Here is a 22,910-nt window from a genome sequence, read left to right on the forward strand (position 1 = left end):
CGAACATGTAGGAGGTAGGGCCTGGTTAGAGGAAATAGGTCATTAGGAACCGACTGAAGAATCTACCGGTCACTTGCTCTCTGCTTCTTGGATGCTACGAGGTAAGCAGCTTTGGTCTACTGCACCCTCCCTGATGTGACGTGCTGACGTGCTACAGGACCATGGCAGTGAAGGCAAGTGACTGAAATCCACAGCAACAGAGGACTGGCATGTGCGCTCCTGTGGTACTGATTGGAACTGGTCCCCACAAGATCACAGGGAGTGGCACTATCAGGAGCTGTGGCTTTGCAGGCGTAGAATTGGCTTTGTTGGAGGAAGTGTGTCACTGTGGGAATGGGCTCTGAGGTCTCTCTCCTATTCAGTGTCCTGTTGCCTTCAGATAAAGATACAGGACTCTTAGCTCCTTCTCCAGCACCATGTTGGCTTGCACGCCACCATGTTCTACCATGATGACAATGGACTAAACCTCTGAACTGTAAGCCAGCCCAATTAAATGCTTTCCTCTGTAAGAGTTGCTGTGGTCATGTGTTTCTTCAGAGCCATGGCAACCGTAACTCAGACAGCTCCCAAGGGCAGTCAGGCCTGCAGGATTTGGAGGCAGACATGAACTGGGAGGCACACTGTGTGGAACTGCATTCTCCCACTAATCCTGGGACCCCACGGAAACCCCATGTGCTCTTTTCCTCTGCTAAATGGGAGCTTGTTAGGGTCACTTTTCAGAGCCTGCGGTTCCGCTGAAGAAGCAGAAGGTTGTGCAGCGACAGCTGCTTTGCTAAGTTGGTATGTCCCAAAGCCTGAAGACAGTTTTGGCACCACAGCTGTGTGCCTGGGATTTGGTATGTCCCAAAGCCTGAAGACAGTTTTGGCACCACAGCTGTGTGCCTGGGATTTGGTATGTCCCAAAGCCTGGAAACAGTTTTGGCATCACAGCTGTGTGCCTGGGTTTTATGGTGCTCACCTGTGGACTAAATTCAGAGTACACTGTTGCTCAGGTCTTAGCCATGGTGTGGATAATGCAAGTTTCCACTCTGTCCTGTTGCGTTAGTCACCATTATGCAAATTGGTCATACTTACCTTAGCTGAGGACAGGTTTGCTGCAGCAAACACACTGAGCCCTGTTGTCTTCTAACTCACCTGCAGCCTGGAAAGAATATCCTCATTTCCTGTGCGGCCACCAAGAACCAAATCAGAGTCCGGTGAGTGATTATAACTCCTTGAACTGAAAACAAAACAAAAGCTCAGGACTGCCTGGCGGTCCTCACTGTGATGCTCATTCCCCGTCCTGCCCCCACACTGGGGTGTCTGCACATAACTGACAACATAAAACAATCCACAAAAACTCAACAAAATCAAAGCAATAGCAGTCAAAAATAGCAAGTACAAAGAATGGCAGGGACATGCATAGAATCCCAGTACTCACAGAGGCAGAGGCAGGTGGATCTCTGTGAGTTTGAGGCCAACCTGGTCTGCAGAGAGAGTGGCTGAACAGGCTCCAAAGTTACACAGAGAAATCCTGTCTACAGAAACACAGACACATACACAAACAAACAAAAAGAAGAGGCAGAGAGAGGCAGATCTCTGAGTTTGAGGCCAGTCTGGTCTAAAGAGTGAGTTCCTGAACAACCAGGGCTGTTACACAGAGAAACCCTGTCTCTAAAAAACAAAAATAAAAGAATCTCTGCAGCAAATAGTTGAGTTTGTTGAATCAATGTGGAGAACTCAGTTATATTTCTATACATTATCCGTGAATAACTTAAAAAATAAAGCAGTAATTCTACTTACAGCCACATTGAAAAGAATAAAATACCAAGGCAGGTGGATCTCTGGGAGTTCAAGATCAGCCTGGACTACATACCAAGTTCCAGGCCAGACAGAGCTACTGAGTGAGACCCTGTCTCAAGACAGACAAATAAACAAAAATAAAATTCTTAGTAATAGTTTCAGCAAATATAAGACATACCATGAAAACCTAAAATACTGCTAAAAGAAGTTAAAACCTAAGCCAATGAAATGTCATCCTGTCACCAAGGACAGGAAAAAGAGTACTGGTCAGATGGCATCATTACCCAAGCTGGTAGCGAGATCTAACGCAGTTCCTATCGGGATCCCAGACGGTTTTGTAAAAATCGAAACACTGATTCAAAAATTCAAATGAAATCACAAAGGACCCAGAATAGCCAAAGCAATCTTTAAAAAGAGCAATGTTGGAAGACTCACACTTCCAAATTTCAAGACTTCAGTACAGAACAGCACACTGAGACAGCAGACAGAAGCAGGGACCAGAAATAAAGTCTTTTGAAGCAGCTAGCTGACCCTTGACAAGGACACCAAGGGCATCTCATGGGGAAAGTACAGTCTTCTCAACAAAGATGTCCAGGAAAGGCAACCCCACCCCACTCATGAAGTAAAAACCTGAGTGTAAGAGCTAAAAATAAAACAAATGAATCAAACTTCACCAAATTTGCTTTTGTGTATTAGTGAACACTATCAAGAGGGGAAAAGACTTGAAGGGTCATGAGAAAACACGCACAAGTCATCTGTGTGCTGAGCATCTACGGTACATAAAGAACTGCAGCTTGATATGATAGCCCAGTTTAAAAGGGACTGGAGTGTACTCAGAGGCAAGGCTTCCCTAGCCTGTGTGGGGCCCTGGGTTTAATCTCTGGTGGCACAAAAGATAGCTGGGGTGGGGCAGGGACAGGATTCTAATAAGTATTTCTCTAATTGATTCATGATCACATGAAAAAACAAAAAGCAGCAGGGCCGTGGTGGTGCACACCTTTAATCCCAGCACTCGGGAGGCAGAGACCGGCGGACCTCTGGGAGTTTGAGACCAGCCTGGTCGACAGAGCGAGATCCAGGACTGACTCCATAGCTACAGAGAAACCCTATCTCAAAAAACAAACAATGACCGGGCGGTGGTGGCGCATGCCTTTAATCCCAGCACTTGGGAGCCAGAGGCAGGCGGACCTCTGTGAGTTCGAGGCCAGCCTGGTCTACAAGAGCTAGTTCCAGGACAGGAACCAAAAGCTACAGAGAAACCCTGTCTCGAAAAATCAAAAACAAACAAACAAACACCCAACCAACCAAACAAAAAACCCAAAAAGCTCAAATAAAAACTACAGTGATACAGCCTTCACACGCTCAGCACGGCTGCCACTGCCGTCAGAAAGCAGCGGTGTGGTGATGGAGCAGGTGCTTCACATCCTCTCTACCGCAGGCAGCTGCACAATGGCAGAGCCAGTTTGGGAAAACATGTTCAAAGAAAAAAAACTTATTATCCCGCAAGTCCACTCCTATGCATATGCCCAAGAAGACAATAGCTCAGGGCTGCACAAAAACCTATAGACAAATGTTAGTAGCAATGTTATTCACAATAGCCAAACAGAAGAAGCAACTCAAATGTCCACCAATAGAAGAATGGATTGAAAAGATGATATGCATTGTTCAATGGCATTGTTCAGCCATAAGGAATAAATATTATTACATGGATGAACCTAGAAAACGTTTGCTCAGTGAAGTAAGTCAGGAACAGACCACATATGATTGTGTTTCTATGAAATGTCCAGAGCAGGCAGTTCCACAGGCGGGAGGTAGACTGGTGGCTGCCACGGTTGGAGAGCCTGGTACAGCATCTGTCTGCTGCAGAGCTGCTCTCAGGAGCCAAGGGGGATGATTTCCCCTTCACTCGGCTGTGCCTCACACAACTAACACTCTAAGCCTCGGGAGGCTGAGGTGGGACTGAGTGCTACATCTGTTGTCTACTGAATGAGACCGTGTCTCAAAGAACTTCCTGCAGTGCTGTGGTGCTGACATGAACACCGTGCAGACGACACACTGTCTATATGATCTGTGCTGACATATGAACACCGTGCAGACGACACACTGTCTATATGATCTGTGCTGACACATGAACACCGTGCAGACAACACACTGTCTATATGATCTGTGCTGACACATGAACACCGTGCAGACAACACACTGTCTATATGATCTGTGCTGACACGTGAACACCGTGCAGACGACACACTGTCTATATGATCTGTGCTGACACATGAACATCGTGCAGACGACACACTGTCTATATGATCTGTGCTGACACGTGAACACCGTGCAGACGACACACTGTCTATATGATCTGTGCTGTGGCGCTGATGTATGAACACCGTGCAGACGACACACTGTCTATATGATCTGTGCTGACATGAACACCGTGCAGACAACACACTGTCTATATGATCTGTGCTGACATATGAACACCGTGCAGACGACACACTGTCTATATGATCTGTGCTGACACATGAACACCGTGCAGACAACACACTGTCTATATGATCTGTGCTGACATGAACACCATGCAGATTACACACTGTCTATATGATCTGTGCTGTGGCGCTGACGTATGAACACCACACAGAAGACTACACACTGCGAGCTTATACAAGTTGTACCGATTTGTGCTGTTACTCGCACAGAGCAGGAGGTTCTGAGGACTTTGTGGCTGACCTTTGGTAGAAGTCCATCAGCTCACTGACAAGGACTGTGAACGCCGCTTCCAGGTCTCCATCACAGCCTCCCAAAGCAGATGGTGCTGGCAAGAAGTGTTCATAGATTGCCCACTGGTGGAAGTCATGCCTGTAATGGTTGAACACCCAGGTGAATTCTGAGGAACATGTTATAACCAGGGGTTCTTAACACCCTGAGGTGGGATCCATAAGAACAGAAGCTGGGCGTGGTAGCACACAACTTTAATCCCAGCACTTTGGGACTGCAATCTAGCAGAAACAGGAGGATCTCTGAGTTTGAGGTCAGCCTGGTCTATAGAGTGAGTACAGCTGGGACTATACACAGAGAAACACTGTGTCAATACCCTCCCCCCTCTAAAAGAGAGGAGCACCCAGTTCTGGTGACTGTGTAAAGTGGTACTAGCATCAGCAGCCTGAGAACTCAGTGAGGCGTCACTGTCTGCAAGGGAAGGGGCCGGTGCTGTGGGCAAAGCCACTCTGAGGGGCAATGGTATGACCACAGCCTAAGCAGGAACCCAGTAATGGAGCAGGCAGCTACACCAGTGTGGACTGAGTCATCTGGTGGTCGGAACCACGGCCGCCTAACAGGGAAGACAGCGGAGAATCCAGACTGTGGACTGCAGGTTGGTGACCAGAGAGTGGTACTGCCTGTGCTGAAGGGAAGGGTCTCAAGGACACGGTGGCTGTGGTCCACTAAGAGGAAACAGCCAAATACAATAAGGTGTCCCACACCACAAAGAGCAGGTGAGGAAGATGAAGGCCAGCACTTTGTGCACGTGGGCGAGATCCGCACGGAATCTACTCGAGTGTCCGGTGTGCGATTAACGCAGGAAGGACGGCAGGAAGTGATTACCAGTGGAGGTTTTGCCTCGCATGTGTGAGGCCATTGCTTCTCTCTCCAATCTCCAGCTATGCAGAGGGCGGCTGAGGAGGAGGATCCCTAAAACACGTCTAAATACAGTCTCAAAGATCCCTAAAACACGTCTCAATACAGTCTCGAGGAGGATCCCTAAAACACGTCTCAATACAGTCTCGAGGAGGATCCCTAAAACACGTCTAAATACAGTCTCGAGGATCCCTAAAACACGTCTCAATACAGTCTCGAGGAGGATCCCTAAAACACGTCTCAATACAGTCTCGAGGAGGATCCCTAAAACACGTCTAAATACAGTCTCAAAGATCCCTAAAACACGTCTCAATACAGTCTCGAGGAGGATCCCTAAAACACGTCTCAATACAGTTTCGAGGAGGATCCCTAAAACACGTCTAAATACAGTCTCGAGGATCCCTAAAACACGTCTCAATACAGTCTCGAGGAGGATCCCTAAAACACGTCTAAATACAGTCTCGAGGAGGATCCCTAAAACACGTCTAAATACAGTCTCGAGGATCCCTAAAACACGTCTCAATACAGTCTCGAGGAGGATCCCTAAAACACGTCTCAATACAGTCTCGAGGAGGATCCCTAAAACACGTCTAAATACAGTCTCAAAGATCCCTAAAACACGTCTAAAAGCGAAGTCGTAGAGGCTGGTGCGATGGCTCAGCTGTTGAGCACTGGCTCCTCCTGCAAAGGCCCAGATTATTTTCCTGGCGCTGACATGGCGCCCAGCAGCTAACATCCACCTGGAATTTCAGTTCCAAAGAATCTGCCACCTTCTTCTGGCCTCGGCAGACACCAGGCACATTCATGTACACCCATAAACATAAATAAGTCATTTTTTTAAAAAGTGAGATTATATGAGGCCTCAAATAAACAAAAAGCCCAGTCATGATGTGTTCAGTTTCCGGTGCTCATCTCAAGGCTCTCTTTGGAGCCTGCTCCCCCTCTTGACTCACAACAAGCAGCCTGCTCTACTGTCCCAGTATGGTTGCTTGCTCTTACAGGGGCTCTCTTGTAGCCTCAGACTGTTCATCGTGTGCATCTGTCTACCTGTGGTTTTACCAAAGCACACAGAATATACATACTTTCTCAGCATGGGCCCTGGTGGGTGTAGGATCCCCGCAGACACCTTGTCTCTCATCTGTACAAAGGTACTTTATAGACAGACATGCCTGTCACTTTGTAACCCCAGGCTCTGGGACATTCTAGAAATGTCTGGCATGTGGTAGAAACTCAGAAATAACTGACTAAAGCTGTGCCCCAACATGCCCCAGTTAACTCGAACATCACACTTAAGATGGCTGTATGAGCCAGACCGGTGATGACGTTTCAGGCGCCAGCTGCCCTGAGCTCTTACCTTTCTGTGTCCGAGAGAATATCAACTTCAGGTTGGATTTCCAATTCCAGCTGCACCCAGTCTCTGTAAGTCAACTGAGAGGAACGTTCAGAGCAGGGAGGACGAAAGACAAAGCTCACACTGCTTTATAAGCCTTTGTCATTTTAGCTCAGAACCAGACCTGTGCTCCGTGCTGCACGGAGATGGAAGCGATGCACCGTGGGAACACACTGCGTATAAACTGAGTAGGAAACTAAGCTATGAAACCAGCACAGCTCTGTTTGAGATGGGGTCTTACTCCATACCTACGGCAGGTCTAGAATTTACTACGGATGGCCACAGACTTGTGGCCATCCTCCTGCTTCAATTCCCCAAGTGCTGAGATTACACGCATGGGTTTTCTAACTGGCATACTACCTACTTTTAATCAATTAACCTGTTCCTGGCTAAATTATTATGTGTAAAAACAGAAATTATTTTATAGGCCAGGCGTTGGGGGAACAAACCTTGGTATAAACTGGGCATTTAATCTCAGCACTCAAGACAGAGGCAGGTGGATTTCTGTGAGCTTGAGGCCAGGCTGGTCTACTACTACATAGGTCTGTTACATGTTCTAGACCAGCCAGGGCTACAGGAGACCCTGCCAAAAACAAGACAAACAGTTCCCCTCCCCTTGTCACACCTTGATGTACCAATCTGCTTCAAATATTCAAGGCATCTTCCACACCCCCAGACAAGGTCTCTCTGTATTCATGGCATCTTCCACACCCCAGACAGGGTTTCTCTGTATCCATGACATCTTCCACCCCCCAGACAGGGTTTCTCTGTATCCATGGCATCTTCCACCCCCCAGACAGGGTCTCTCTGTATTCATGGCATCTTCCACACCCCAGACAGGGTTTCTCTGTATCCATGGCATCTTCCACCCCCCAGACAGGGTTTCTCTGTATCCATGGCATCTTCCACCCCCCAGACAGGGTCTCTCTGTATTCATGGCATCTTCCACACCCCAGACAGGGTTTCTCTGTATCCATGGCATCTTCCACACCCCCAGACAGGGTTTCTCTGTATCCATGGCATCTCATATTTTTTTTTCCGTATGAAAATTCTTGGAGCACTCTCGCATACCAGTGTGCCCTAATCTCAAAATCTCACTTTGCATAAAAAACCCACATGACAGACCATCCTTCCACACATTCCCACTTTGACAAAGTTCAAACCAGGAAGCAAGACTGCAAATGTCCTAAGATATGACAGGGGCCTCTGAAGAGCTGATGACATGTTCCCAAGTCACTAGTGGGCTCCTGGCTACCTGCTGCTCACCTGTCCCCACACTGGTCACAGCACCACCACGAAACTGTGATAAAACAGTTTCCCTAAACTATGCAAACCCATTAGGAAAGAAAAGACATGGTCTGTCCATGTGAATCGTGCCAGGTTCCAGTGGAGAGGTAAAGGCGGCATGGAGACACCAAGGCCCCAAGGAACTGCTGTGCACAGTGCCTGCCAGGAGAAACCAAGCACAGCAAGGTCTTTCTAGAATGTCCCTTACAGCTTCAGTCACTGCAGTGAAGGTTTCAAGTCAACCAAGTACTGCTCTGGCCTCTCAGGAGACATAGAACCCTCTTACACACACGCCCAGAGACACAGGTTTCTTCCACTCCCTCAACTCCAGCGCACACTCATACATACGCACATACACTCATACACGCGCACATAGATGCAGCCAGGACATGTGACATGGTGTAAGACATGGAGACCTACATAAAATTCCTTCTCCTTCAAGAGCTCTTGGAAGCTGCTCCATCTCCACAGAGAGAGGGCGGCACTCTGCCAGTCTGCAGGAGGAAGGTTGGAGGGTCTCCAGGAGAGGGACTCTGTGTGCTCCGGAGGACAAGGTGTTCTGGCCTCTGAGAACACTCTTAACATAATGAACTGAAACTGAAACAGACAGGGACAAGCGCACAGTGAGGATGCAATCACAAGGACACACCCAGAGAACCCGCCAGGAGACCTGTCTGTCATCCCCTAGGTGACCCGAGCCAGTCCTGACATACCAGCATTTCAGTGACGGGGGAGGACATGGGGAGGCAAGGCTTGGGGGCTTCCTAAGCCCTGGCCTTTCTGGTGAAATCTGGGATGGGTGTTTTGTTGAGAGGAGAGGCTCTTGGGTATACCTACCTAGACCACATGCCCAAAGAGTGCTGGATCTATATGCTGGGGCTGCCCGCCGGCAGTGAGAGGCCTGGCGCCCCTAGTGTAGCCAGTACTGGTGTATTCATTTAAAACCACACCCACTGGACCAGAGAAATGTCTCACCAGTGACACATTACCTGCATTTCTTGTGTATGAGGGCTACAGATAGGATTCTCAGCCCCTATTTAACAAGAACTTGGCTATTCAAGTGCCTAGCCTTTGCCCAAGATCATTCTGGGCCTCCAAATCTACAGACAGGCCCTAGGATGAGGGTCCTCAAAGCATGAATGTAGTCTAGATTACACAGATGCGTCAGTTCTGATTTTATTTATCTGGGTAGGGCCTATAAGTATAGACTTTTCAAAAGCTTCCCTGATGACTTTTTACTATTTTATTTAGAGACTGGGTCTCATGAAGTCCTGGTTAGCTTCAACCCTACTACATAGCCAAGAAGGACCCTGAATTTTTGATCCTCAACTCCTTTTGATCTTCAATTCCCGAGTGTCGGGATTACAGGGTATGTCACATCGGGCTTTATATGGTGCTGGGGATCAAACTTAGGGTTTTTTGTTAGGCAAGTACTCGACTACCTGAACTACACCATCAGCCCTATTTCTTAAGATTTCATTATTATTGTGTGTGTGTTTGCGCAAGTGCCCACTGAGGCCAGAAGGGTACCTTGGATTCCTTGGAATTGGAGTTACAGAGGCATTGTAGGTGCTAGAATCCAACCGCCGGTCCTTATGGTGGAGCGGCAAGTGCTCTTAACCACTAGTCTATCTTTCTGACCCCCATTTATATATACACACGTACATTTATTTATCTTGTGTATGTGTGGAAGAAGGCATGTGTGCAGGTCAGAGTTGGTTTTCTCCTTCCAACATACAGGTTTCAGGGACTGGACTCAGTTCTCCACACTTGGCAGCAAGTATCTTAACGCACTGAGTCATTAGCTTGCCCGCCCTGCCCTGCCTTTTTTATTTTATTATTTTTTTGAGACCAGATTTCTCTACATAACTGAGGTTGGCCTCACACTCACTATCTGTGGCTGGAGGGATGGCTTAGTGGTTAAGGTTGCTCGCTGCTGTATTTTTCTTTGTTCTTTTTTGGGAACAGGGTTTCTCTGTGTAGCCCTGGCTGTCCTGGAACTCACTCTGTACACAGATTGTCCTCAAATTCAAGAGCTCCACCTGCCTCCGCCTCCCGAGTGCTGGGATTAAAGACGTGCGCCACTATGCATGGCTATTTCTGCACTATCCTAAGAACCAGGGTACAACTCCTAGCCCCCATGTTGGGTGCCTCACAACTGCCTGTAACTCCAGCTCAGGAAGTTCTGAAGCCTCTTCTGGCCCAAACTGTACTCCCCACCCTCACACGATTAAAAGTAAATCTTGACAACAAATGAACAACAAAAAAAACCTTTCATAAATACTCCTGCTTCAGTATCTCAATGATGTTTCCTCTTTTATTTTAATATGAAGTCTACAGTCAAGATCTAATAGTTCATATACAAGATGTGCTCATCAAAATTCTAGGAGGTAGGGCACTTGCTTAGTACATGTGAGACCCTAAGTTTGATCCCAGAACTAAAAAAAACAAAACAAAACCCCAACCAGCCAGCCTAACAAATCTCACAAAACAAAACCATACAGAGGGATAACTGGGGCTTAGGGAAAAAACTTTTTTTTTATTTAAAAAAAAAATTCTTATCCTTTAACTTACCTGTGGTATAAACATCACTACCTATTCAAAGGAGTAGTAGCATGTACTTAATAGCTGTCATCTCAGCCCCAACTTCTCGCAGAAAGAGATGCAATAGCAGTATTCAGCATGGAAAGCCCCCTACCAAGCAGACAGCCAGGTTGCCCCAGAGACAGCCTGGTACATCGGGCACCCATGTTCCGAGGTAAACACAAGGGAACTGCAGAAGCCAGAAACCCTCAGGTCAAAAAGCAGGAATCTGAAACACATACCCTTTTGATCAGGCCTGGAGATAAACAGTTCTGCAGGGCAGCATGGGGCTGTGTCGAGAACTTGCACAAACAGTAAGAAATCGCTGCTGTACAGAATCTGCGAAGAAGGAAAAGGAAACTGACTTCAGTGTGTTCTAAACTATATGACCTGAGCAACACTATTCCTTTCAAGAATGGGTGGACCACCGGGGTTTCAGGCTCAGTGTCTCCTGAGAGGGGAGATGCTGCCTCCAAAAGCTCACATCCACAATGAAGGCAAAGAAATGACAGACACAGCACGTAAGCAAAGGCGTGGCCACTGCATCTGTGTGAAGAGCCATACCAAGACACAGGAGGAACGACGCACACACTGCCCGGCTCTGGCGCAGGCACCTCTAGCTCAGGGGAGCGTCATGGGTGTTATCCTGTGAAAGAAGCTCATGAACTACAGAAGGAACACGCCCCACTGTGTGTGAGTACAGCCTCCGCCTCACATGTGACTCTGGCCACCAGGAGACGTGGCCAGTTACAACACTGCGTGCAGAAGCAAAGACGACGTGGAACAGAGGACCTGACCTTGGGAAAAGGACTTTCTTGGGGGATCAGACAACTCTAGGATATGGCAGTTTCTTGTTGCCTTAGTTTATACAAACAGCTAGAGCTTAAAAGTGAGCAAAGACCAAGCCAGACAATAGTACTATGAACCCTAGGAATTTATCAATCTTTTTAGAATTAAGTTATTTCATTTTGGGGGCTGGAGAGATGGCTCAGTGGTTAAGAGCATTGCCTGCTCTTCCAAAGGTCCTGAGTTCAATTCCCGGCAACCACATGGTGGCTCACAACCATCTGTAATGGGGTCTGGTGCCCTCTTCTGGCCTGCAGGGATAAGTGCAGGCAGAACACTGTACACATAATAAATAAATAAATAAATATTTAAGTTATTTCATTTTATTTCATGTGTATTGGTATTTTGCTTGCACGCATGTCTGTGTGAGGGTGTCGGATCCCCTGGAACTGAAGTTACAGACACATGTGAGCTGCCATGTGGGTGCTGGGAATTGAACCCAGGTCCTCTGTTAGGGCAGCCAGTGTTCTCAACCGTAGAGTCATCTCTCCAGCCTTAGAATTTATGCTTGATTATCAAATAAACCTTATTCATCAAGCATAAGTTACTTATCTAAATTTTCTAGATATTTAACTTGTGTTAATTTGTGTGGGAGGAGGCAGAGTTACCACGCTGAATGGTTCCACGGTGGTGGGGATTTTTCCCAAAGAATTCATAGGTTTAGAGAGGTTACCATTTTATACATTTTCATCCTTCAAAGCACACACACACACAAACTTTCCCAAGACAGCCAAACAGCCTCCACCTTAAGAGACAAGGGTATCCTCTGCCAGGGACGGCACAGCGATGTGGAAAGACGGTTAGACGGTTACAGGAGTGCTAATACTAGTAACAACTTCCGACTTCAGCAGTGCCCTAGAGCACAAACAAGCATAAATACCTACTAAGTAAAACAAAAACCTAGAATAGTATAGGATAACTTGTGGATGACTAGTTTTGGCATTAGGGACTAGTCTCTATCACTGACTACGCCCCATCCCCGGTCTCTCATAATTTTTTTTAAATTTTTGGTAATTTTATTTTTCTTTTATGTGTGAATGGTTTGTTTGCAAAGATGGCTGTGCACTACGCATGTGCAATGCCCACAGAGGCCAGAAGAGGGAGTCAGAGTCTCTAGAATTGGAGTTGGCAAAGACTGTGATGCCATGTGGGTGCTGGACTACAATCTGGGTCTGCTAGAAGAGCAGTCAACATTCTTAACCACTGGGCCATCTCCAGCCACATGGTCTCTCATAATTTTATTTGCTGAATATTTGAAACTTTTCAAGAGGGGAAAACAACTGCCGAGAAACCCAGGAACGGCTTACTTCATGCAGAAGAGCAGAGATTCCCTTGTGCGGCAGGTGAGGAGGCTGTTCAAAAACTCAGGGACACAAAGGCTGCCAGCAGGAGCAAGAACACCTGGATCCACCTCTGGAACACCTGGATCCACCTCTGGAAGCATGGACTTGGACTCGCCCAGATGGACGGCAAGGGCAGCCAACCCCAGGACATGAGGGGCACCCAGGCTTGGGCCCTGAAATAGGGAAAAAGTTAACGATAGTCTGTTCTCTTGCTAGGAGGCTCAAAATTCACTGAGAGGCAGAAGCTAGCATCAGGCAAGGATCACAGCAGCTTGAGAAGTGGCCTGCAGGATGCGGGTGCCTACCTGGTGGTAGAGCAGCTGGCAGAGCCGACTGAGCACTGCAGGGAAGATCACGTGTCCACAAAGGATCCTCACGAAAAGGACAGCCCAGGGGCTCTGCCTACAAGACAGAGAACAAGTCACTGTCTGGACACAGCCCTATACATTCCTTCCATGCCCGGTCTAGGCATGGAGGCCTAGGAAAGGGCCAGGGTTCTCCCAAACAGTGACCTTTATGTAAGACAGACCATTGGTCTTCAGTGCAGTCCCTACCAGACACAGCTCAGCCTAGCCATCCACTCTTGGAACGGAGCTTGTCCTGCTCGGTCTCAGCACCCTTACCTCTCCGGGGGCACAAAGCTAGAGGCTGCCATTAGGTTCTGACAGAAGGCTGTGAGCAGGAGATCCACAACCTAGGAAGGGACACAGCACTGTGAGGATCTGGCCTCCTCCGCCTAGACTGACAGGAAGCTTGCCTGTATAGCAGCACCGAATTTTTCACTTATTTTGTGTTGTGACTATGTGTGCACGGAGGCCAGAGGACAACTCTCGGGGGTAAGCTCTCCGCTACCATGTCATGGGAAGCGGGGGCCAAATTCAGGCTGTCGGGCTTGTGTTGAGAAAGGAAGCTTCAAGGGCAAATTGGCACCAAATCACGGGACTGAAGCAGAGTAAGTGGAGCACACAGCTGGGAACTGGAAAGCGCCTAGTGCGACGATAGGTAAGCCTTGATTGTAAAGGGCAAAGAGTAAATATTATGGGCTGTGGGAGTAAAACTAGCCTTTGCCACATGAGCTTCTTTAAAATAAAAAGGCAAGCTGGTGGAACACGCCTGTCATCCCCTCACTGGGGATGTGGAGACAGGGAGATCAGAATTCAAGTCCAGCCTCAGCAACAAAGTAAGATTAAGGCCAACTAGGCTACATGAGACCCTGTCTCAAAAAAACTTCTAAAAAAGTAAGAACATCTTTAGCCACAAACAGGCAGGTGAGGGAGTAAGGGGGGGCTGATCAACTGTGGCAAAGCCAGTGACTGTGTGCTCAACTCCGACTGCATGCCTTTTATATAATCTAAGGGGCGGGGCCATGGCAGGGTCCTAAGGCCTCACAGACATACCGCCTGGTCCTGTCTCTGGAGTGTGGGGTTAAGCACGTTGAGCTGAATCTTCGATCTCCGGAGGCTGCTGTCATCGCTATTGTGACCCAAAGCGGCACTTAGTCTTTCAGAAATCACAGCCACCTGAGCAGACATAACTGCAAAGAGAGAAGCCAGTTCCATCAGGAGCAAGGCTGGGAAGAAACAACATGAAGAAGGGCTGGCAGGGCCTTGAAGGATGCTAGGTAGATACACCCTGTGGAGCCACCTCAGAACGGAAGGAGGAATGGCCACACTGCAGTAGCCATTGCCTCTCTAAGGTGTGACGCTTCTACCTAAGTCTCACAGACCAAAGACACCTAGAGTCACTGCAAAGGCCTCAGTGACTCACTCAAGCATGCAAGCCTTTGTCAGAGCTGACCTAACACCCATTTGTCCTTGACTGAAGCCCTGGAACTCTTCCTCCTGCTCCACAAATGGTCCAGTCTGAGCTGATGTAGTGGTGAATGCCTAGAAACTCTAGCTCTTGAGAGTCTGAGGCAGGAAGACCATTTGAGCTCTGAGATTCAGGCCAGCATGAGCAAGGGAAGGTGCCAATGTGCATATGCACACACAAAGCCATACACGGCACCATGTTTTACACGAGCAGCCTGGGAAGTTGTGCTTTGACATCTGTACACCTGGCCTGAACGGCTGCGTCAAGAATCCACAGCCTTGGCAGAGCTGCGGCAACGCACAAGTTGGCTAATGCCTCTTTGTGAGGCGGTCTTAGCTTCTACAAAAACCAATGCACAGTAAAGTCAAATCTATTATGCATAAAAATAGATTTTGGGTTTGGATGTGGGTCGTCACACAATGAAGGATTCAGGTTGAGTTTTTTTTCCCCAATTACTTTTTTTTGGTTTTTCGAGACAGGGTTTCTCTGTGGCTTTGGAGCCTGTCCTGGAACTACCTCTGTAGACCAGGCTGGTCTCGAACTCCCAGAGATCCGCCTGCCTCTGCCTCCCTCTGCTGGGATTAAAGGCGTGCGCCACCACTGTCAGCTTTTGTTTTTAACAGCAACAGAAAGGAGACCAGCACACACCGTACAAACTGGGGAATTTGCTTGAAAACGTCCATTAAACAACTCCTGGAAGCACTGCAAGTTCATCACTGCTGACAAGGACTGCTGTACAAGTCAGGGCTCTGATGGCCACAGAGGGACACTCTGAACTCAGTGTTTCACAAAATGCTCAGGAGCAGAAGACAGGGAGAACTCCAGGTGCTTGATGTTGTACACGTAGACAGTAAGAATCTGTGCTTAGGAACTTCAGTTTCCTTCCTCCTGATCGTCTGTCTTATTGGGGTACAAAAAAAGATGAGCCATCCCCTGTCCAGGGGGTGTGACAGGACAGTGAGGCTGTCCCCATCATCTGAATCCTCTAGTCTGTGGGCAGGTTCATCTGGCAAATGACAGGCCAGCCCCCGTCACCATGGCTACATGCATGCACACAGCCCATCCCTTCTTACCATCGTATTGGGTGGGGTCTGTCATTAAAGCTCTGAGCTCTTCAAGTGCTGCCGTGAGCAGGCCCAGGGGCTGTTCAGCTTGGTCAGGCTCGGGCCTTTTTCCTGGGGTGGCATCTGAACCAGGGAAGGACATTAAAAATTAGGTCAAATGGTAATCACATTCACTGGGATTGTTTATAAACAGAAAAACCGCACACACTTGGGAAATACTGACATGCACTCAGTCTCTGGGACGCTTTCTCTCTGGTGCTGGCTACTACATAGAAGATCAAAAGCAAACCGGCACCGGGTGTGATTCCTGGCAACATACTTTTTGTTACTCTTTTTCCTTTTTTTCTTTTCTTTTCTTTTCTTTTTTTTTTTTTTGAGACAGGGTTTCTCTGTGTAGCTTTTGAGCCTGTCCTTAAACTCTCTCCGTAGACCAGGCTGGTCTCAGACTCACAGAGATCCTCCTGCCTCTGCCTCCTGAGAGTTGGTATTAAAGGAGTGCATGGCCCAGCATAACATACATTTAAAAAAAATCATAAACAAGTTTAAGAAAAAAAAGAGAGAGAGAGAGAGAGAGAGAGAGCCTAGAGATGGCTCAGGGATTAAGAACACTGCCTGTTCTTCCAGAGGAACCAAGCTTGAGTTCCAGCCACCTCCCTGTGGCTCACAGCCACGTGCAGCTCCAGTCTATGGGAATCTGATGCCCTCTTCTGGCTTCTGAGGGCACCAAATACATCTATACACAAAAAATAAAATAATAAAAAAATTTTACAAAGTGATATATAAGTGTGAAAAAATATATATAATGAAGGAACAGCAACACAGCCTGGGGACAGGTTCAGAATCACAGATGCATAGCAATTTATTCAATTTCCCAAAATTTTCCTTCTTTTTAAATAATTTGTTTAAATTTATTCTTTATGTGCATGGTGTGAAAGTGTCAGATCCCCTGGAACTGGAGTCACAGACAGTTGTGAGCTGCTATGTGGTTACTGAGAACTGAACTCGGGATCTCTGGAAAGGCAGGCAGCCAGTGCTCTTAACCACTAAGCCATCTCTCCAGCCCCAATTTTCCAAACTTAAGTAAAAGGCTATACTCTCTTTGTAACAGGGTGTTAAAGCATTGGAGAGAGTTTCTAGCCCTTAGTTCATTGCAAGGAGACTCAATGAGATCATTTATTTGCAAAAGGCACTGGCTTAAAACTCCTAATGCACACCATTTTAATTCTATAGAGGAAGATATACCACATATTTTGAAAGAAAAACAAGAATTAGTAAGTTGACTCAGAGGGGAACGGGCCTGTGGTCAAGCTTGAAAATCTAAGTTGGAGTCCCAGAATCCAAACAGTAGGAGAGAACCAGCCCCGACAAGTTGTGTCTGACCTCCACACACGCGCTGTGGTGCACACAGTAGGAGAGAACCAGATAAGTTGTGTCTGACCTCCACACAGGCGCTGTGGTGCACACAGTAGGAGAGAACCAGATAAGTTGTGTCTGACCTCCACACAGATGCTGTGGTGCACACAGTAGGAGAGAACCAGATAAGTTGTGTCTGACCTCCACACAGGCGCTGTGGTGCACACAGTAGGAGAGAACCAGATAAGTTGTGTCTGACCTCCACACAGATGCTGTGGTGCACACAGTAGGCGAGAACCAGCCCCGACAAGTTGTGTCTGACCTCCACACAGGCGCTGTGGTGCACACAGTAGGAGAGAACCAGCCCCGACAAGTTGTGTCTGACCTCCACACAGGCGCTGTGGTGCACACAGGCCACACTTTCACAGCCTCCATGGCACCTCCACGACAGTCTCAGGACAACCAAAGGAATCCGAACCGGGCGATGGTGGCGCACGCCTTTAATCCCAGCACTCGGGAGGCAGAGGTAGGCGGATCTCTGTGAGTTCGAGACCAGCCTGGTCTACAGAGCTAGTTCCAGGACAGGCTCCAAAGCCACAGAGAAACCCTGTCTCGAAAACCAAAAAAAAAAAAAAAAAGGAATCCGAGCAAAGCCAACAGCACAGGAGTATCATAATATCTGCTCAAATGATGCTGGAGCCATAGTCGCAAAGCCAGCATGGTGCTAGGACAAGGACATGTAACCAATGGAAGAGAGCTGACTCAGGAAAAAGATAAAAACAAAAAACAAATCATGAATTGTGGCCACCTAACTCTTGTGAAAGGCGTCAGAAGCATAAACTGGAGAAAAGATAGCCGTAAGTAGAAGACAGAAAGTTTTAAGAACACCATTCCTCTCATCATGTACAGATAAATTAGATTAATTAACGATGGACTAAAGCCCTTACCGTAAGACCTGAAACGCAGGAAGACAGGCACAGGCAACTTTCTGCACAGGAAATCTTGGGAACTAATAGCAAGAACCGACAAATAGGATTGTATCAAATTAAAAAACTTGGGCAGAGCAAAGCCAACAGGCTGCAGAATGGGAGAAAAATCTCTGCCAGTTATTCATGTTATCGAGGAGTAATATCCAGAATCTATGGAGAACTCAATTACACACCAAAAGAAAACAATCCAGTCAAGAAATGGGCAAAAGAACCAGAAAGAGCTAAAGAGAAACACAAATATGCAAATGGTATAGTGAAATCCATCACTCCGAATAACTGATATGCACTATAAAATATAAAAAATAAAAACAAATTTATGCTAGGTGTGGTAGTGCATGCCTGTAATCCTAACAATCGGGGAGGGGGGACAGTGAGGAGGCAGAGGCAGGATAAGTTTGAGGTTAGACTGGTTGGCAAGGTAGGTTCCAGGCCAGCCAACGACATACAAGGAGCCTGTCTCAGAAACACCCTCTCCCCTCAAAAAACCCATCATAAAAAAAAAAAAAGTACACAGTCAATAAACACAGGAAAACCTGTTCACTACCTTTATTCAACACAGAAATGAAAAAACAAAACGACTCCAAGATTCCATATCACCCTAGTCAAAACAGCAATTGCTGTGCCGGAGAGATGGCTCAGCAGTTAAGAGCACTGGCTGCTGTTGCAGAGGACCTGGATTCAGTTCCTAGCATCAACACGGAGGCTCACAACCATCTGTAACTCCAGTTCCAGGAAGATTTGGCAGGCACCAGGCACGCGTTGTGTACATCCATACATGTAGGCAAAATATCCATGCACATAAAATAGGATAAACTTTTTTAGAAGGCTATTGTGAAAAAAATAAACAATGGCCAGGCAGTGGTGGCGCATGCCTTTAATCCCAGCACTCAGGAGGCAGAGGCAGGCGGATCTCTGAGTTTGAGGCCAGCCTGGTCTACAAAACGAGTTCCAGGACAGCCAGGGCTACACAGACCAAAAAATAAAAATAAATAAACAACAAAAAAGAAAGGAACCCTTATTCACTGTTAGCGAAATGTGAAATCAGCATGGGTTCCTTAAAAGTCCAGCTGCATACCCCTAGACACACACCCAAAGGGGTAAACGCCCATTGTTTTACTGTGGCACTCACAGTAGCCAAACTATGGGGTCAGTACAGATAGTCATCAACGGATGGATGAAGAAAGAAACAATAGAGCTTTTGTCTATAATGAATAAAATCTTGTCATTTGCAAGAAAGTGGATGGAACCGGAGATCACTATGCTAATCAAAAGGAGCCAGGCTCAGACAGACAAATAACCCGCTGTAGCACAGGCCTATAATCTTAGCACTCAGGACCAAGGGCACCCTCAAGGGCAGCGTAGGCTCCACTGGACTCTGCCTTAAAAACAAAACAGAGACCGGCTCAGTGGTAACGGTCCTGCTGCCAAGCCTCATAACCCAAATTTGAACTCAGGGGCTCACAAGGGAGGCAGAAAGAAAGAACCCACAAGTGGTCCTTTGTGCCTGGGACATGCAAAGCCATAGCCACAAGCCCCCCCATCACACACCAATAAATGTAATTTGAAAAGACAAATATCTTTAGATATTGCATTAGAGTAAAAAGAAGAAGGGGACCAATGGAGGGGGTGGACAGGACAGTAATTAGGAGTGATACATTATCAAAGTATGTATAAGAAAACCACAATGAAACCCAGTTATTTTGTATAATTGATATAGATTAATAAAAAATGTAAATAGCACTTGTGATTATCCAGTTATTCAGTAGGTAGAATGCTTGCCCAACGAACACAAAGTCCTGGGTCCGATGCCACTACTACACATAAACTGGGCATGGTTGTACGAGCCTGTAATCTCAGGACTTGGGAGGTGGAGGCCGAGGCTCAAAAGCTCAAGGTCATTCTCAGCTACACAGAGTTTAAGCCTAAGCCAAGAATACAAGAGACCCTGTTTAAGTAATTAATAAATAATTGAAAATCTGAAGACAAAAACAACAGCAGCTTCTGCTGATGCTCCTCCCACTGTTGTCACGCTAGCTGCCAGAGACACACGGCACTGAAGATCACGCTAGCTGCCAGAGACACACGGCACTGAAGATCACGCTAGCTGCCAGAGACACACGGCACTGAAGATCACGCTAGCTGCCAGAGACACACGGCACTGAAGAATGGGGAGGATAGAGCATGCTAGCCACACACTGCAGGGACAGCAGCTCACTGATTACAGCTTCCCAGAGCCAACGAGATCTACCACTGTTCTCATAGGCACAAAGATCCCCAGCCTTGGTCAGATGGCTCAGTGGTTCAGAGGGCTAGCTGCTGGGTTTGGTTCCTAGAACCTACATGGTGACTCACAACAGTCAGTAACTCCAGTTCTAGGAGACCTGACCCCTCTTCTGTCCTCTACCGACACCAGGGGAACACACGATACAGACATACACACAGGCAAGAACACCCACACACACAAAATAAAATTAAAAAAACAAAAACAAAACAAGAAAAAACCTTGCAACCCGCTCCAAACCAAAAAGTCCAGTTAGAAAATAATCGTTCCTGACCGCACTATGCTGCGGGCCTTGAGCTACCTGTGAAAAGATACCAAGCACAGAAGCAGGTTTCTACCTTGTACTGCCCAGGAGGTAGGAAGGTGCTAACTGTCAAGGCCTCCAGGACAATAACCGGGAGTCGCTAACACATTGTTTGGTACCCAGGTGCCACGGTCAGGCAGTGCCACAGGCCTCCTGCACCGGGGAGAGTAAAACCTGACCACCGAGGACGCCGACACAGGTGCTGGTGACAGATCCATCACAGAAACGGAAAGCACAGGAACAGGTGACCAAGAGCCTTACCTTCAGGCTGCTTCTCCTCAGCGGTGGCACAGGCTTGGCAGTAGGCATCGTATAACGATGAGGGAATCTTATCTGCTCTAGGTAAAAAGAAAGCAATGTCCACATCAATTATGAGCATTTAGGGTCCTAATTCCAAAGCCATTACGCCACTGTATATTGTTTTGCTTTGTTTGTTTTGGTTTTTCTTTTTTTTTTTTCCTGTTTTTTTGAGACAGCGTTTTTCTGTAGCTTTGGAGCCTATCCAGGAACTCTCTCTGCAGACCAGGCTGGCCTCGAACTCACAGAAATCCACCTGCCTCTGCCTCCCAGGTGCTAGGATTAAAAGCGTCTGCTGCCACCATCATGTAGCTGGTTTTGGTTTTTCAAAGCAGGGTTTCTCTGTGTATCTCTGCTGTCCTGGAACTCATCGAGATTCACCTGCTTCTGCCTCCCAAGAGCTGGGCTTAAGGGCGTGCACAGTACCACCAGTATATGTTATATTGTTTTGTATTTTATTCCTTTTTTTCAGTGCTGGATATTAAACCCACTAGGCAAACACTTTATCAAAGAGGTACACATCTAGCTATTTATTAGTTTTAGAAGAAATGAAATCACATTTATGATTCTAAAAGTATATATATAGATTCAAGTGGTACCTACTTTTATACCATGTCTTGTATTAGTAATAAATACCCAGTGCTAATTTTAAAATTAGTCTCTATGCTCCATCTCCAGCTTGCCTCTCTAATAATGATTCCGGCTTGCCGGCTGGGTTTTTACTTTGGAGCACAGCCTCCAGTCTGAATTTTGCCAATTTCAGACAGCACACAAGAATATTTGTGTTGAACTCTTCTGAACACATTGCTAGTGTCATTGCAGAGCTGTGTGTGACACGGCAGGATGTCTGGGAAGGTGTCAGTTCTGGCCGTGCTGCCAGGCAGCTGTTGCCAATGCCACTGCAAACACACAGGCAGACCCAGTTCCCCTGGGCACCTCTACCTTGCTATGAAAACATACTGTCGTGAATGAGGCTCAGACAGGACGAGAAGTGCAGTTGCCTGGTGTGTGCAGGGCCCTGGGTTCTATCCCCAGTACCACAAGAAAAAAGAATATAAAACAACTAGATGAAATAGAAAATATTTTGGTTGTTTTGTTTTGATGAGAAAATGCTTCACTGTGTAGCCCTGGCTAACCTGGAACCTGTTATTCAGACTACGTTATCCTTAAACTCAGAGGAGACTGGCCGGCCTCTGCTACCCAGGATCAGACGCGCCTCTAGGCACAGCCTGAAATAAAAGTTACATGCACCCTGAAAGGGAGGGAGGGACAGAGAGAGAGAGAGAGAGAGAGAGAGAGAGAGAGAGAGAGAGAGAGGAAGGGAAGGAAAGAGGGAGACAGAGAAGGGGTGGGGAAGGGAGGGAAGGAGAGAGGAAGGAAGGGAGGAAGAGATGGAGGGAGGGAAGGAGAGAGGGAGGGAGAAAGGAAGGAAGAAAAGAAAAAAGGAAGGGAGGGAGAGAGAAAGAGAGGAAGAAAGGGAGGGAGGGAGGGAAGGAGGGAGAAGGGAGGAAGAGAGAGAAGAAGGAAGAAAGGGAGGAGAGAGAGAGGGAGGGAGGGAGATACCATGTAAACGCCAGCAGACATGTTTTCAGCACACTCTGCCGAACTTCAGCAGAGTAGAATCTCCGATTCAACAAATAGCTCCAGCAAACGGAAGGAAGTTACCCAATTCATTCTACAAGGTGCTAAAAGCTGCCAAGGTACACAAAGAGAACTACAGAGAGACATAGAGCCCATTTTCTATATTAGCTACATTAAATTCAGTTCAAGCCAGACATGGCGGCACATGCTGGTAACTCCAGCCCTTAGGAGGCAGAGGTAGGGATGTCAGCCTAGGCTACATAGTAAGACCTGTCTCAAAACGAATAAATAAAACCAGGTATAGCAGTGCAAACCTGTAATCTCTGCACTCAGAGGTAGAAGCAGGAGAATCAGGAGTTCAAACTTAG

The 22,910-nt window shown here is 47.1% G+C and overlaps 1 protein-coding gene across 3 annotated transcripts in view; it reads right to left on the bottom strand.

Annotated features, from left to right (window-relative positions):
* The window catches only part of Fanca (FA complementation group A), a 58,424-nt gene that overhangs the window by 10,180 nt on the left and 25,334 nt on the right, over positions 1-22,910 (bottom strand). For all 3 annotated transcript variants that reach the window (XR_012910973.1, XM_075977584.1, XM_075977583.1), the window contains exons 21-31: positions 20,926-21,002; positions 15,747-15,860; positions 14,259-14,395; positions 13,485-13,555; positions 13,167-13,263; positions 12,826-13,034; positions 10,915-11,011; positions 8,510-8,686; positions 6,767-6,840; positions 4,507-4,635; positions 1,135-1,219 (exon numbers count right to left, since the gene is read on the bottom strand). Coding sequence is in view for 2 of the 3 variants with exons in the window: in XM_075977584.1 (XP_075833699.1) it covers positions 1,135-1,219; positions 4,507-4,635; positions 6,767-6,840; positions 8,510-8,686; positions 10,915-11,011; positions 12,826-13,034; positions 13,167-13,263; positions 13,485-13,555; positions 14,259-14,395; positions 15,747-15,860; positions 20,926-21,002 (1,267 nt within the window). In the remaining variant the exon portion in view is untranslated. The remainder of the gene's footprint in view (positions 1-1,134; positions 1,220-4,506; positions 4,636-6,766; positions 6,841-8,509; positions 8,687-10,914; positions 11,012-12,825; positions 13,035-13,166; positions 13,264-13,484; positions 13,556-14,258; positions 14,396-15,746; positions 15,861-20,925; positions 21,003-22,910) is intronic.

Source organism: Microtus pennsylvanicus, chromosome 6, assembly GCF_037038515.1.
Source record: "Microtus pennsylvanicus isolate mMicPen1 chromosome 6, mMicPen1.hap1, whole genome shotgun sequence".
In the NCBI taxonomy this organism is placed as follows: domain Eukaryota; kingdom Metazoa; phylum Chordata; class Mammalia; order Rodentia; family Cricetidae; genus Microtus; species Microtus pennsylvanicus.